Genomic DNA, 17,817 nt, shown 5'->3' on the forward strand with positions numbered 1-17,817 from the left:
ATTATCACTTTTCAAGGATTGAAAATCTTTATATTAAACTACTGGAATATTTCAATAAAGAAGGCAAAAACTGAATGGCAGCTGAAGTTTTGATTTAAAAGCTGAAATGTGTTAAAAGGAGAGTTGTTGGAATCATCCTGTGATGGAGCCTAATCATGGACATATCTGGCTGAACACTTGAATTTATCAGGATGTTTAAAGGTAAAAGTAAATATGTAGGATGGAACAGAAGTGGCAATTGAAGTTTCATCAATAAAGTTACTTCAAACAGTTTTCTAGATATGATCCAGAAGTGCTGGACTTGGAACTCCCTTTAGGCCTCTGTGATGTGTGAGAAGAGTTTGTGGAGATACCTTAAATGATTTTGGAGGTACACAGCTGCATTGATAAAAGTCTTTGAAATCCTACTTATTTTGTAGAAGTACTTGGATTCTGGGTGAATGGAACACAATTTGGTATGATTAGTGGATCTGACTTTCAATTGATTGAATAACTGAATTTGACAAGTGAGTGATACAGGCCAAATGGTCCTCTTATTTTAACTCTTTCTGCGTTCTGCCAGGTAAGGTATTCTCCAAGTAAATATAAGTTAAACACATTCCAGATCTTTAGCAGCTGAAATAACATACTGAAAAAATAAATAAAAAGTTCTGACTGCAAGAAGTTTAATGTTTACACTGTACAACATATTTAACAATCTTTACACAGTCGTATTTATTGCATTAGGGCAATGCTGAAAAAGTCCAAATATCAACAAGAATAAGGGAACAGGGTAACCAACGACAAAGGAATTCTCATTTTCTCAGCTTATTTACACTTGGACAAGTTTTGGCTTTATCCCAATTACATTAACACGTCAAATTCATATTTCTAGAATGTGACTCGATTTTCCAAATATTCTTCAACTTAAACCGATTCAACAATAATGCATACATAAGAGAGAATTCTCTTACACCTAGAATTCTGGGGGTTTTTTTATCCAAAAATTTTAAGTTAAAGAACATTTGTAAAATAGGGCTGGACATTTGAAATGTAATTTTTGTAAACATTTAAGGCATATGTTTCTGATGACAGAAACAGATTCTGTTCACAGTAGACGTTTCCATGTGGAGAACACATACATCTAGCATTAAATAAAATTACATCAACATAGTCTTCTCTTGCCAACTAATGGTCTTAAAAAAACCACAAAGTATCTGCAAGACATAAATGCCTCCACCACCAAGGCTGTGGCCTTGTATCTCTGAAACATAACAATGTACGATGTCCAAAGTATACTAGTTCAACCAAATTCCATAAAGTAATGAGTTGCTAAGTCTTTAAATTGAATTGGTCAATGATTTTCTATATATAGTAAGCGTAACGTTGGTCTTGATCACCCACAACAAAAGGTGTCTGAAGTTTACTCATAATTAACCTTTGTGCAAAGTTTGACCAAAATCTGTCCAGCAAATGAACTTGCTAGGTGCTAACATTAAACTGAACCACGGCAGAACGGGACAGACATGGGCAATGTTATATGCCCTCCCAATTTTATGGCGGGGGCATAAAAATATGGCAGAATGAACAACTAAATCAGGGATGTAGATTTCAGATTACAATGAACCTGTCTAGTCACACCTCCTATGGAATCTTAACGAAGATAACTTGTGTCAAAAAACAGCTTTTATTCAAAGGAGAAATAGGATTATAGCTGTATGTTAGGTTTGCCATGCAATATAATCTACAAAAGTATGATTCTTTTTTTCTCACGAACAAGAACTTTCACGTTAAATAGCATGAACATATGTTGATCCTACAATTCAAATCTAAAACATACATACACTGTACCCTATGAATTTCATAATCACTTAAAGCTAGCTAAAGTATTAGTGATTGGACATAAAACCAATCTTATCTTATCCTTTAACTGCATCTGGTATGCCCAGTCAATGGTAAATTTTCCTGCAATAATTTATCATTTTGTTTTAGTTGAAACCACATTCTCATTATGAAATATAAAGACAGCACTTGCCAATAATATTCATTCTTTTGGAAATTCTGGGTAAGTCGGTTTTTTAAGGTTTAAGTTACACAGAAAATATTCAATGGAAAAATGGATTAATTACACTGAAAACCCTTTATAATTTTTTTTTCGTGGATAATCAATACTGGATTTTAAATGATTTTCCATCACTGGAAAGTATTGGTATTTATTTAATTCTACTCTCATGTATTGTAAGCCACTATAATCCCTTCCGGCCAGGTGTTTAGGTATCTCATCCATAATTACAGGTGTCATATGGTTCACCATTGCATTATGCTAAAAGAATGCAATTTTAATTGAACTCGACCAAAATGAATCTTTCACACTTAAAAATGATAGATATTGAAGATTTTATGCCACATTTCTATAACAGAATTATTCATATGAGGAGAAGCAAAATTATGGTTTCAAGAAATGAAGCATTCATCACATTGAATGAAACATGCATGTTTGTAAATGAACAATGCTATTAAAACCAAAGCTAATTGGAGACAAAAGCAATTAAAGGGTTATATAATCTAGTATACATGTTTGAAAATCTTATGCAGATACATATATTTGCATAGGTATGAAATTTTATTACATTGAAAATGAAAACATTCAGAAGAATATATATAGACAAAGAAATGCAGTATTAATAAAGAAATGCAAAAACATTTCATCTGAAGTCAATAGAAATCAAAGAAGATGACTAGGCCAGTAAAACTGACATTTATATTCATAAAAAATGTTGTATAGATGGAGAAGCATTCTGATGTCAGTTTCAAAATTTTGAAATAAGAAATTTCATCAAGAACAGGTGAATAGTATTACAGAGATTTAGGTGAACACTGCACACTATCATTGATGTTAATGGTTTACTGTATATCTTGAATGCACAACTTTTAAACTAAAACCAACGAAACATTTCAACATGTATCTTATACATGTAAAGCTATCTTCTCCACATAACCAGAGTAGGTAAGACCAGGGAAAACCCTTCAGTATTCAACCTTTGTCAAATGGGTTTATCATCGTTATAATTATCAAACAATGTTTTTTTAACATTTAGCAATGAAAACACCTAATTCATCTTCTATATACATGTATGCAATTAAGACCAGGGCCAAAACACATACCTATGACAGAAGTAGCCGGGTGCATGTCTTATTTTAGAGATTTTGAAATAGCATTTGCTGGTACTTTAACTTACAATGTAATGGATACACCGCGGGCTTATCACCTTGTATGGGTCTATTTCTGGATAAATATGGTAATGTTTGGGAAAAACCAGTCATGTCAATATAGATACAACAGATACTTGAAGAAATTAAATACAACTTTTCTGGGATATGCACATTTAAATTAACACATTGCATGAAAAATTATACTTCAGTGCTGTATACATATTACTTTAATAATTCAATATACATTTTTTTCAACAAATGGGAAAATATCACAGTCTAAAACTTTTGTTGTTTGCTTACATACATCACAAAGAAACTGTGTACTGGGTACATATACAGATAATACTACTAAATCAATGTTATCTGTGTAATATATTCCAAATTAATTCAGTAGGATCTTGCTAATATAGTGCAACATCCATGGACACATTGACATCTTGTCTCTAACTTCTCTGAAATCTAAGTACATCATTAAGTATCCTGATGTCATTGTCTACGTCACATTAGTGACCAGTGATGATAGAGACAACAGTCGTGTGTGTCCAGGCTATGTTGAAGCTTGAATTATTGATGTTCCACATCTACCACACCAAGCTGTGATATTTCAATTGCAATTCAACCATATATTGACAAACTAGCATCTCCTTCAAAAGGAAAATTTGCAGTTTATGCTATAGATGAACAACTTCCTATATAGCAAACAAGAGGCCAATGGGGCTCGTACTGCTCACCTGGCTAATTCAGTTATAAAGTCAGCCTTATGGTCCAAGTTAGAACATACAAAACTGAGTCTCTTTCATCCAAGAATGCTTCAGACCAAATGTCGACAATATGATTGAACAGAGGAAGAATTTTCAGAAATCTTGTCCCTAGGGTGGGGGTCTGATTCTGGTTTATACAAAATAGGGTTACTTTCAACCAGGGTATGTTTCTCACCAATGCAGACAGAATCAAGGCATTTCCATAAAAGAAGTTCCCTCATGGGCCCTGCCCCAGGGGATGGAAATCCACCATTATGCAAAATTGATTTCCCTTCACCCAGGAGGAGTAGGATTTTAATGAATTTGCTGTAATTGCCATATTGTGACCTGCCTCTCCTGCCCCAGGGGTCAAAGACCCACCATTTTTTTTTACAAAATTGGTCCCCCTTTATCCAAGGATGCTTCACATCAAACTGGTACAGACTTCAAGCATTCCTGCAGAAGAAGGATTTTAAAGAACTTGCTAAATTTCCCATCTTTGCCTTTGAGGAGCCAGGGGCTGTAAACCACCATTTACATAACTTGCTCCCTAAAGGATGCTTTTGACCAAATTTGGTCAAAATCCACACAGTCGTTTATGAATGAAAGCAATTTTTTTTAAAAATAAGTTGCTGGATGGCTGTAAAGTTGATGGCTGCAGTGCCATTTTAAAAGCTCACTGGTTTTTCAGACCAGGTAAACTAATGCAAATGTTACTTAATCGGCAAATCTATAGGTTAATTCATATCACATGATCATGGCACCAGTCTTCAAATAAATACAAATCTTAAAAAAACTGTCAACAGGAAATTGAATGGGGTTTCTGTAACCACAAGTACTACTGTTGATACACACAGAAGTCACCATTATTTCTCCTGGGATGTTCACATACAATAGCCAACCTACAGGTGAACTGAGATCAGTACCTGTGGCTGTATTGTGTATATATGTATAATTGTCCCAACAATCTCTGTACATGTAAATGCTTTATCAACAAGTTCTGTTCTAAACAAAACACTTTTTCTGTCTTTTCTGTCATTGTTTTGGAGTCTGAATATTTGCAGTAAAACTTACAACACTGCATGAAGATTTCAGTGTCAAGCTTAAACTGTATTATCAGAAATGTATGTATTATCTACATGACTTTGACTAGGGAGCAAGGGAGGCCACTCCAGTCAAACATTAGTCTCTGTAGTACATGAGAAAGGCCTTCAGGGCCTCAGGGAGGGGCAGTAAGTTGATTTTCTCCTTCATGTAAGTTTTAACACACTCCTTAGGAACTGTATCTATACATTTTGTGGGTTGTTTTATACTGTCCATGAAAGACTCCTCCGGACTGCCATCTGCTCTGCTACCTTGAGAAGAGGACGAGCTCATAGCCTGCATTAGAATTGTGTCCTCTCCCAGAGAGCCAATGGCTGATGCCTCTGAGAGAGAGCCAATGCCAGATGTTTCAGAGGTGTCCACACTTGTACTGGAGGAGTAGCGTTGCTTGTGCGGGGGACTGCCACTAGAACATGGAAAAGGAGGAAGAGGAAGCATGTCTGTAAAATCTAGCTCCATATCTTCTTTCTCCAAGTCCTCAAGAGAACCCTGTTCATCAATCTTATCTTGTAATGCTTCCTCCTCATTTTCCTCACTATCCTCCAAATGTCCTTCATCATTATCATTTTCACACTCAGTCTCTTTCTCCCCTTTCACTTCACCCTTTTCTTCATGTCTTGTATCTTCCTCCTCTTCCTCATTGGGTTGTCGCCTCGACATTTGGTCCAGTTGTCTCTGGACATTTAAACGCGTCCTGACTTCATTTAGCCTTGTAGCGAGTTCATGTAATGTCTGTCGTGCTGTAGCTCTCCTCCTACCGGTGGTTTCAAATTCCTCTTCTTCCTCATCCTCATCCTCCTCTTCCTCCTCTTCCTCCTCTTCTATGCTTTCCTCTATATCCTCCTCCATTCCTTGATGAGCACACCTTTGGCGATGCCTTCCCTCCTCATCTGACCCCTCTTGTTCTTTGTCTGACCCAGAGATATTCTCCTCGTCCCTACATGGTCGACTCTGATGATTACCAATACTGTCATCATCACTCTCATCGCTCCCATCAAACTGGCCCAGAATCATCATTCCCATACTCATCGGCACCATGTTAATGTGCTTCCTTCTCTGGCGTTTCACCTTCTCTTTTTTGGCAGGTCGCTTTCGGATTGCATTTAAAGATGGATGTTCTTTGTATATATTGGTACGAAGTACTCTCCGGATGCCATCCCGGCAAATACCCTGTAGGATTGGAATGTTTGCCTCCGCTGAAACATACAATGAAATCCAAACAATTATCTCTACTGCTTTTCAACCTACCATTATGCAATGTCTCCATTTTATCATTGGTCATATGTCTGTGAATCTAATTATATTAACTTATTAACCCACATTTACATTTTGAAAATTTGACAATCAAGAGGGCCGTAGCACCTGTACTGCTCACCTGGTTTAGTATGCCTATATTGATTAATCTAAAGGAAATAAAAGTTCTTAAAACAATTCCTATTTCACTTATTAGGCTCTGTCTGTCCTCATTAAGGAGTGGGGGAGAGGGAGGGGCTAGGTGTACTATTTGTACAAAACTAAGTTTTCTTCAACAAGGATGCTTCAGATCAAATCTGAATCATTCTAACAGAAGAAAGACTAAATTTGCTCCATTTCTTCCTAAAGTGTGCCACCCCTCCCCCTAAAGGAGGCCTTAACCTATCGTTCTTAAAATATTGATCCCATTCATCCAAACAAAATGGGACAGAGTCCAGGCACTTGTACATAGGAATGATTTTTTAAAAATGCCCTATTTTCATTATTGCGGCCAACATTTAAACAAAACTGATTCTTCTTTACCAAAGAATGCTTCAGATAAATTGTGGACAAAATCCAAACATCCCTACAGGAGGAGTTGTTTTTTAAAGAATTTGCTGTATTTCCTATATTGGGTCCTGTCCTTTCCCCCTAGGAAATGCTGCAACCCACCACTTATGCAAAATTAATTTCCCTTCATCTAAGTATGGATCACATCAAACTCAGACAATATCATGAAATTCCTCAAGAACAAGATAAATTTTAAACAACTTGATAGATTTTGCCTATTAGGTCCCGCCCCTCCCGCTCCATGGGGCAGATACTCATCATTTATATAGAACTGATTTCCCTTCACCTAAACATGCTTCAGACCAAATTTGGACATAATCATGTAATTCCTACAGAAAAAGAGATTTTAAAGAAATTGATACATTTTCCCTATTGAGTCCCACCCTTCAGGACCTAGGGAGGCCCAGGCCCATCATTTATACAAAACTATTCCCTCTATCCCTAAGGGTGCTTCAAACCAAATTTCGCAAATATCTGCTTAGTTGGTCATTCATAACTAGAAGTGATTTACAGGAAAAGTTGACAGATGCAGGAGGGACAGTCAATCATTTATAAACTAAAAAGATAAGACACGTTTGTTCCCTGTAAGTCTTGTAGATTACAGCTTGCATCAGTTTTGCAGATCAGGTACTTTCTTTGAACAAATATACTGAAATTTTCACTACATATAAGCCCCAATTTTACATATCTTCCAGGAATGTGGTCTAAACTTTCTGCCTCAAATCAACCAAGTTAGACCTTCATGCATGATACTTTTTCACCTGTCAATCCCACATTCTGAAATTTTCCTGCTATTTTTGTCATCATGTAAGAAATAATGATGTGAAGGGTACATAACGCCTACAAAGAACTGGGAAGCTTTAAGATGAGGATGATGTACTTACGCAGCTCTACAGTATCCTCCAACTCCTCCTTCAGAGGAAAAATCAGTGCTGCAAATGATACAGTCATAACACCCTTGTTCTCCCACGCTGTCTCCCCGGTACGACGAATCTGCAAAAGCTACAACCCAAATATTCTTTCAACCATCAACTAAAACTGATCTTTAAAATTGTTACAAATAGCAGCAGAAAAAATTAACTTTCATTTGAAATTACCAATAAAAACACCATATAATTAGAAATGATTGGCAAACAATATGACAGGCTTTTCACCCATACAATATCTTACTTATGGGCCAATCATTTCCGTAATCATGGTAGCTAACCGTTCAAGCAATTTATACAGTTGAAACTCATTGTCTTGAAATCGCTTGAGTCGAAATTCTGTTTGAGTCAAAAGAATTTTCAAGTCCGAATATTTTTCCATCTGTATCTCTGTGATTTTAGTTCGGATGACTCAAATTTCATTGAGTCGAAATTTTGGTTGAGTCAAGCGATTTTCCAGTCCCTTCAATTGTAAATCAATTTTTGTCAAAACATTGGCACATCTTCTGACAAAATTGGTCAATACATACACAGAATAGAAAGTCACCTGTACATAACACATGGCTAATTACAGCATATCAGTCTATCATACACACAACACTTGGTCTCTGTCCGTCATTCGGTAAAATATATGATCTATATGTGCTTGGTCAGTAAGGGTAGTGTACACATGAGCAGAATGAAATAACGCGAGTAAAAACGTCTTTGATTGAATTGTTTTGTTGTTTGAATGAATACGCAATTAAAGGAGAAATTAGCAAATGTTTTTGTTTATTAACTGCCATTTCAAATAACAGAATAAATTATGTTGTTTGTAATACAACGTACCATGCTATCGTAGCCCCTACTTTGTACAACCATAATCAACGCCAGGAAAATAACATTGTCAACCTTATTTGGACACTTTGAGTCCAAATTCGGAGAAGTCGAAATGTTTTCCACAATCCCTTGAATTTTGAGATAATTAGTTTCAACCTTATATTACATATCTAGACTCAACACTGTACAGCTTCAGATTATTTATTTGTGTTACCCGAAAAAGACTTTTCCACATGTGACCCCTTATTAAAACTGAAAGTTAAAATTTGACAATATTTTTTTACTAATATCAATAGCGATTGAAAGCAATATACAAATAACCAAACAGCATCATCCTGTACCTCTTAGCTACTAAGATAATAGGAACCACTTTAAAAACCAAATAAGAGGCTCATAGGGCATGTATCACGCATCTGGCTTTGTTTCCCTGAAATCCCTTCAACCAAATTAAAGGAAAATGATTTATAATCATTTCCCATTGGGCCCAACCCTTTTAACCCAAGGGGATCAGCCAAAACATTTATACAAATTTGCCTTCACCCAAGCGTGCTTCAGAATCCTTGCATTCCTACAGAAGATAGATTTTAAGATGTACCTGATCATTAATTGGCATTACAAGTATTCCCCCTACAGCCAACAGATTCTTCATGTAGTTCTCGTGTTCAGGAGGACAAGAGGCACCACAATATACCCGGTCATACAGACGACAACTGGAAGGAATCTGGAGGCAGTTCCCTTGGACAAACCTGGGCTCACAAAACTCAAAATCATCAAAAGTCTTGCACTTTAGTTTGAACTCTTCCAGTCTCTTCTGTGCATATTCGATCACATCTGTGTGGTATTCCACGCCATGGTTAATTCCATAGGGACCTTCAAACAACCACAAAGACAAATATCAACAACAGGTATTTTAAAATAAATTGATATGAATTTCATTCACTAATCTTTCTTGACCAGCCACATCTTTTTTGCATTAAACACATTACAGTAACAGGTGGCCTTTATTTTACAGGACAATGATATGACACTTGTTGATAAATACTTCAATAACTTCAATAGATGTTGGCAAACTTATATCATTTCAACAAATTTTATCAACGAAAAATGTAACACAAATTCAGTCAGTGGGATTGAACAAAAGGCAAACCCTATATAATTTCTCTCTGGGGTGACTAAAGTGAAGTAGATCATATATAAAGGGAGATAACTCATACAAAAATACACACACTTTCACACCAACATTTTCACATACAGCTATTATTAGAATATATTATATAAACTATCATCATAACACCACATAGTTATTGGCAGACATTGACTTAAAGTCCATGTTGTATAAATATATACCCAGTGTAGCATGGTATTGTGAAGCATGGGGAAATGAACCAGGGTCAAAATACCATAATGGTAAAGTGACGCCACTTTATATTTTGTTATTTTTTTATATAACAATGGTTGGGGAAACTTAGGGTTGGGCTGGGCCATGGTAAAATGAAGCATTACACTGTTTACTTACTAATTAACTTTTTCAACCATTTTTTTCTGATCACCCTTATTAACTCAAATAAACACACAAATAACAAAAAATATGTCTTGGTTGAGGAAATTTAGGGTGGGGCAGAGATGGTTCACTTCACCATTTGAATTATGTGTTTATATGAATGCATCTGGGCATTAAAATTAAAAAAAAAAATGGTGAAAAGAAAATAATAAGTAAGAAAATAGTGTAATGCTCCACTTTACCATGGCTATGGTGAAGTAAGTCCCACCATGGTGTTAAGATATAAAGGTACATGTACTTACCAAGTATATGCCTCACCATGGTGTTAAGATATAAAGGTACTTACCAAGTATAAGCCTCACCATGGTGTTAAGATATAAAGGTACTTACCAAGTATAAGCCTCACCATGGTGTTAAGATATAAAGGTACTTATCAAGTATAAGCCTCACCATGGTGTTAAGATATAAAGGTACTTACCAAGTATAAGCCTCACCATGGTGTTAAGATATAAAGGTACTTATCAAGTATAAGCCTCACCATGGTGTTAAGATATAAAGGTACTTATCAAGTATAAGCCTCACCATGGTGTTAAGATATAAAGGTACTTACCAAGTATAAGCCTCACCATGGTGTGAAGATATAAAGGTACTTACCAAGTATTAAGTCCCACCATGGTGTTAAGATATAAAGGTACTTACCAAGTATAAGTCCCACCATTGTGCTTAGATAACCTGTACCACTTCCCAAATTGAGGAAAGATTTCCCAGGTTCTAGAAGAAGGGACTCCATCACCTCGGAGTAAATACATGGAGCAGACAGGTGGAGGTGTCCATGTTTCCATGCCAGATCCTTGTAGGCATTTCCTCGCTGGTCAGGCAGATAATAGTTGGCCCGGTCCACAGCCCGGAATACTTTCTCTACCATGGAAGTTTTTATGTATTCAGCACCCACCAAGTTATCCACTAGCTCATCATTGTCTTCCCCTGTACTCACCGCTCCACCCATCACTGTTGTTGGATGTCAATTTCACAAAGTTGCAGTTCTGAAACAGCATAATTTTACCAGACTAGTTCAACAATTCATGATGAAGTCAAAGATATATGATCACACCTGTGTGATGTCAAGGAATCAATGCTACAGTAGAATAAAGAGTGACGTCATTCGTGTAACAGAGGTCTTGATTTATTGCACTACCTACATAAGGATTCAAACCTTGGACCCTGGCTTACTAGATATATAGTTTGAGCTTCAACTGATCAAACTAAAGAAATCCAGTAGTATATTGTGGTTAGTCTTTAGCAAAGACTACTTTTGTTCCACAGCAACAAAGATCACAATATGCAATTCAAGGCCAATGATGTATATTACAACAGTAAAGGTCAACAGTTCATGATTACAACAAAGAAGGTCAAGGGTTCATAGATTACAACAGTAAATGTTAACAGTTCATAAATTACAACAACGAAGGTCAAGGGTTCATGGTTCATAGATTACAACAATGATGGTCAAGGTTTCATAGATTACAACAGCATCAGTTTTCATAGATCCCAAAAATTTGTAGGTCAACAGTTCACAGATAGCAACAGTAAAGGTCAAAGGTGCATATGTTACAACAGTAAAGACCAAGGGTTCTTATATTACAATAGTAAAGGTCAAAGGTGCATGTATTACAACAGTGTAAGTTTTAATAGATCACAAAAGTTTGTAGTCAAAGTTTCACAGATTATAACAGTTTAGGATATATAGTCTGATGCTCCATCTGGTCATCCTGACATTTCCAGACCTAAAAAAAAAATTACAACAAAGGTTGTTGATGATGGTCAAAACACAATGGCTATAGGTTATCCTCACCCTTTGAGTCAGGTGACCTAAAAAAATAAATATTACAACAAAGGTTGTTGATGATGGTCAAAACACAATGGCTATAGGTTATCCTCACCCTTCGAGTCAGGTGACCTAAAAAAATAAATATTACAACAAAGGTTGTTGATGATGGTCAAAACACAATGGCTATTGGTTATCCTCACCCTTTGAGTAAGGTGACCTAAAACAAAAAGAGATGGTAACAAAGATATGTCTTATGTGATCAAATGTTCACAGATTACGATGTACATGGATCTAACAGGTTCAATGATTACTATACAAGGATTCAAAGGTTCACAAATCACAATATGACAGTCAAACATTCAAAGACCACACTAGGTGGTAAAGGGATCAAAGATCACAATGTTTGATCCATGTGTTAACAGAGCATAATGAATGGGGTCAATGGTTCACAAATTACGAATGTGTGCCATGGGTTTCAAAGGTATATATGTACAGATTTCAATTTTCGGTCAAATGTTCGCAGATGAAAATAATGCAATACGGGGGCAAATTAGGTATGCCTATGATTTCGTTGACTTAAAGAAAGAAATAGCAGCATCACTACTGTGAAGCAAGTTTCCAAATCAACTGCCCGATACTTCGTTGTAGGTTATATCATGTGCCTGTTGAGTTACTAACTGATGCAGTGAAATTGAAAGTGATAGATCAGACATAGATCCAGGATTTCAGGTTCAAGGGAGCACAATTTTCTTTTTAACTGAAAAATCCCCCTGCTCCCCCATCCTTTTTATCGGAGTTTGTCTTTTATGTTTTTCTACATGCAAAGAAGTGAAGTCCCATATATGGGGGAGAATGACAGAGATATTTGACTGAGGCAATGCATGAAGCAAATTGGGGGTTCAGGGTGCAAGGGGAACCCTCAGCAAGGGGGAAATCCCCAAAAAGCTGAAAAAGATATCAGGCTGGTTTTGCAAATGACTTGTTTTATGAAAATAAATCCAGCAGCATACTTTGCTTAAAGGTAGCTACATATATGTGACTGGAGTCCCATTGTTCGCCTATGATATCCTTCCAAAGCTCTTACAGCTTTTTATATGCTGCAGTTCTCAAGAAATAGCAATAACAAACTTTCATAATTAAAATACGAGATGGTTGCCTGATAGCCATTTTGTGTTTTTTTATCATACTGAAAATCAAATGGGCACAACTAGGGACAAAGTGGAACCATCATATGAAATTTAAGAAAGATCCATCAAGTACTTCTCAAGAAATAGTGATAACAAACTTTCAAAATCAAAATTCAAGATGGCCACCTTTCGGCCATTTTGTTTTTCTGATCATTGTCAAAATTACATGGACACAACTGGAGACCTAGAGAAATCTTCATATGCAATTTGAGAATGATCCATCAAGAACTTCTCAAGAAATAGCAATAACAAAAATTGTTTACTAACTGATGACGGACCACAGACCATCATCAGATGGTGGGCTAAAAAGTGTACAAAAGAATATTTGCATTTTGGATGTGGAAAAATTATCTATCAAACTGCATATCTGATGCTTCCTTATCCATGTTTATAATTTTGAAACTAATTGTAAAGGTAACATGCGGTTGCTATTTTAAAATTTAAAATTAATTAAAAAAATAGCTAAAGGGACAGTGTTGCATAGGAATGATATGATAACCCTCCCTTCAGGTCCATTCTTATTCACCTGAAAGAATGAGAACTAATGACCATCTTTGGGTAGTTAAAAAAGTAACAAATTGTCAGAGTCTGCTTCGGGGCATAGAAGCCTTGATTCTTTAAGAATACTAACATATAATGTCCCCAGTTTGTATTTGATTGAATAGCAGTGGACCTTTAAGCATATGGTCTGACGAAAATTCAATTTTCATTCTCACAAAACTTGATCACTTGGCTAATTTTAGGGGGAGGTGAACGCTGGGTGCATCCCCCTCTGGATCTGCCATGCAGTGAAGAGGTATGTTAACATATATCATACAAGTTCAATGACAGAGGATCAGGATAGCTCAGTTGGTTGAGCATGGGCCTATGTATATATAATCCAAGGGAAATTCCTGGGTATATTTTGACACATATTATGATTCCTATTACAGTATTAATGGTGCAAAGAACTCTAATATAAGCAAATTATTTTGTCATGGATGCTACTATATTGACAGACTTATAGACCTGACATCTATCTGCCTAGCTAGTGAAAATACTGCATCAACAAATTTGCCTGCTAACCCAATGATCTTCGCAGTGCTAGACTAAGACCAATATACTTCTACTGGGAACTCAAAAAATCCTATAAATACGGTTCAAAATGTACGGTTTGCAAGTTGTTCTAATTTGTCATACAGACTGCTATTCAGTTTCTTTCTAATATTATGACATAAGTGGCAATAAAAAACCGCGAACGACATGTTGGGGAAAAGCCCCGTTCCCATGAAACTGATTTAGAAAACCTTTCATATCCTTCATGGCCAAACGTAATGAATAATATAAACAAACGGTCACGTGATCAATGTATAGCCATTATTACTCAGTTCTTTCTTTTGCAAGTTTGATAAATGATTTATCATTGATTAAAACACCCATCCATATCCGCATCCATATTATTTAAAATAGCACAATTCAATGCTTCAATGTTCGAGTTAGCTTCGTTTCTTAGCCGTGAACAAAAGACGACCATCAGCTGTTACTGACAGATTGCACGGTCTCATTTCTACTTGAATCTGCACCGTTCGATTTACATCAGCTCGCATGACACTGCATTGTTCACATAACTTTTCTCGGTTTGTAGTTAAGTAGACATATCTAGCAATATGTACTAAGTTGCGAATCTTACCAGATATATCCAAAAGCAAAGAATCCGTGCAAAAGTTCGGAGATACGTAGTGAAAAACCAAAACAACAACAGTGAATGACGTCAGTCTTCACGCACACGCATCATGAACGTTGTACAAAAACATTACACAAGAAAATTTAGCTATTGTCATAATGATACTGCTATTTCTTAAAAAGTGTCTTAGAGATTAAGGTAAATTTGATATGTTTATTTTGTAATAAAATTCAAGAAACGTTGCTCAGTGACAGCAGTGATATAATTTGCGTTGATATCAAGATAAATCGAAAGTACTTCCGAATGGTGACGGAACAGCCAACCATTTTCGAATGCTGTGCCATTAACCTCCCACCACAAAATACGTGTAATGGCGATGAGCTATTGAAAAGATAGGTAAGTTGAACATTTTTTGCGATTTTCATTGTAACTGTGACATATACGGATAAAATATAAATAGCAACCACACGAAATCAAATTGTTTTACACTTCTTGACCATCGTTTATTACGTGCATCATTCATTTTAATCTGTTTTTCTATGTCAAATATGTATATTGACCAAGTTTTCGTTTTTGCTTGCGTTTCCTTCGGCGAAAATAGTAACATTGTGTTGCTCAAAACGCAGTTAATAATTTCACCAATCCGAAAACAAATTGTCTGTATATTGATCTGTGGAAACCGAGTAAATTTGCATGATTTAGTGATCACAATAATTTTATCTTGTTTTTCTAAATGAACTTTTTAAGTACTTTTTGGTTTATTTCTATTTCTTGAACCTTCATAATTTACTCGCCAAAACGAGGCCGCACTCACGCGTTCTCGGTTTCGGGAAATAAAAATATAAGAAAACAGGAAAAGTGTATGTAATTAAAAGAATAAATTAGTGGATAATAAGAGACATTATTCATTCTGATATTATGCAACAAGTTGGAGTTATGATATTTGTGGCGGTGGTTGAAATTGGTTTGTTAACAGCCTTTCTCTTCGGGCCGCCATTTCTGTAATGTAAAAGGTCATCGGCTTTTTTTCGGGTTCCTTGTTCAATGTTTACATACGGTTTAAAATTATATTTGCTTCTGTCAGTTTCCGAAACAAGAGTCTTTCGATATTAAAACATGTATTTTAGCATTCTGACGTGCTACTTTATTTTTAACGTATTTAATAAATTAATTTTTTTATTTGTTTTAATGGCTGTCAAGCTTATCGTGTCTCCTAAACAGGATACGCATCATGTGACATACCGTAAAAAACTGTCGGACAGGTCATAAGTATTTTATATAGGATGTAAATGTCGTATCCGTTCTTTTGCGAAAGCAAATAGTAAATTGATTTAATATTTGCTGTTTATATGAAAGTCATTCCAGTGGTACTATGGTAATATTGATTTCCATGACAAGATTATAAATGATTAATTTCCAGTGTGAAATGATCTTGGCAAATGTTTAAAAATAACAAAATAGTAATGATAAAAATTATAATAATAATAATCTTAAAACAAGAATATATTTTTGAAAAATTGGATGTCATGCATTTTCTGCATTTTAATTTTGCATAGATAGCATATAAAGGCTAAGGTTTCATTTTAAAAAAAGAAGAAGAGAGAAAATGAATTGAATTAAATGCAAAAAAGTATTTAAATTTCAAAAACCAGTAAATGATAATTCAGGGAAACAACATGTCAATTAGGATGGATTTTTCCAGAGAGATAGTGAAGATCTTTGCTGATTTTTTTTTATCCAACCTTAATCAAAACATATGAAAAAAGAAACAGGAAGGATGCTTCCACATAGTAATAAATGTTCTATCAAAAGATGGAGCAAAACTTTACATTATGCCTTATTAGATTATACTGTTGGAAATCTATCCTCTTTGTGTTTATTTAAAAACAATGGACATTACACCATGCACATGCATCCTCACATGCTAGATATTATTAATTATAATAGCATAAATAATTATATTGTCCATGTTGCCTTATTATTAGAAGGGCTACCAAGTTTGTTCATCTCAATGACCCTGATCCACTTTCAAGGTGATAGGGGTCAAGTTTGTAAAAAAAAACTTTAAACAAGTTCTTTTCAAAAGTCAAAATAAAGTTTGGAGAGTTCAGATTTGTTAATATCTTTTAAACAACTTCTTCTTGATAACCAAAAGGCCAAGGGTGCTGATATTGGTCCTGCAGCATCCTTTGCAAGTTGATCATGATCAATCATTTCAATAAATATGGTAGCTCTTCATCCAATAACCTTAAACAACTGCTATCAATAGCCTGGACGTTTTTCATCATTACAGAAGTTATTTGAATAATTTAACATGCTTGACCCATGATCTTGAAAGTGGGCCAAGATTATTAATTTGGACTTTGAAACTTTGAAGCCCTTCATCCCAGTATGTCACAGGACCAACATCAGCACCCTTGGCCTTTTGGTTATCAAGAAGAAGTTGTTTAAAAGATATTAACACATCTGAACTCTCCAAACCTTGAAAATGGGTCTTGATCATTTACTTCAACAAACTTGGTAGTCCTTCATATTTCCCATCTTGCTAGAGGACTAACATAAACACAATAGGCCTTTCACTTATTGAGAAGTTGTTTGAAGATTTTTAATACATTTGACCTCTGTGACCTTGAAAAAGGGTCAAGGTCAATTATATGAATGAATATGGTAGCCCTTCACCCAATTATACTATAGAACAAATTTCATTTGCTTTGTGTGCTCAGTTATTAACATTAAGTTATTTGGAGATTGTAACATGTATAACCTCTTTGAAAGAGGATCAAAGTAATTCGTTTTGACACACTTGGTAGTCCTTCCTCCCACTATGCTTCAGTACCATCTCAGCACCCTTGGCCTTGATTAATACAAAGAAGTCATTTAAAGATTTTAACACATTTATTGCCCTCTGAAATTGTAAATTGGTTGAGTTCATTCACTTGAACAGATATAGGGGTTTAGGATTGTTATCTACCCAGTCATAGGGGTTTAGGATTGCAAAGTCATTGGGATAATATATGTTAAACACTTCTAATTTATTTCAACAAGCATTAGTTC

The 17,817-nt window shown here is 35.5% G+C and overlaps 1 protein-coding gene across 1 annotated transcript; it reads right to left on the reverse strand.

Moving 5' to 3' along the window:
* Positions 1-648: 648 nt before the first annotated feature.
* LOC132560343 (protein-L-isoaspartate O-methyltransferase domain-containing protein 1-like) lies at positions 649-14,821 on the reverse strand. The gene is made up of 5 exons (XM_060225015.1): positions 14,770-14,821; positions 10,785-11,128; positions 9,180-9,454; positions 7,724-7,841; positions 649-6,232 (listed from the first exon to the last, which is right to left on the reverse strand). Exons 2-5 carry the CDS (start codon positions 11,089-11,091, stop codon positions 5,115-5,117), a joined length of 1,818 nt encoding a protein of 605 aa, XP_060080998.1. The 5' UTR covers positions 11,092-11,128; positions 14,770-14,821; the 3' UTR covers positions 649-5,114.
* Positions 14,822-17,817: the final 2,996 nt, after the last annotated feature.

Source organism: Ylistrum balloti, unplaced genomic scaffold (genome assembly GCF_031769215.1).
Source record: "Ylistrum balloti isolate Yb309-2 unplaced genomic scaffold, AGI_CSIRO_Ybal_v1 Utg371052, whole genome shotgun sequence".
NCBI classification, from domain to species: Eukaryota; Metazoa; Mollusca; class Bivalvia; order Pectinida; family Pectinidae; genus Ylistrum; species Ylistrum balloti.

Excerpts from the sequence above, each read along its gene's own strand:
- LOC132560343 (XM_060225015.1), bottom strand. The coding sequence starts at position 11,091 with ATGGGTGGAGCGGTGAGTACAGGGGAAGACAATGATGAGCTAGTGGAT. Across the intron at positions 9,455-10,784 it reads AATGGTGGGACTTATACTTG|GTCCCTATGGAATTAACCAT; the intron begins GTAAGTACCTTT and ends GGTTGTTTGAAG. Across the intron at positions 7,842-9,179 it reads TAATGCCAATTAATGATCAG|CTTTTGCAGATTCGTCGTAC; the intron begins GTACATCTTAAA and ends TTTGGGTTGTAG.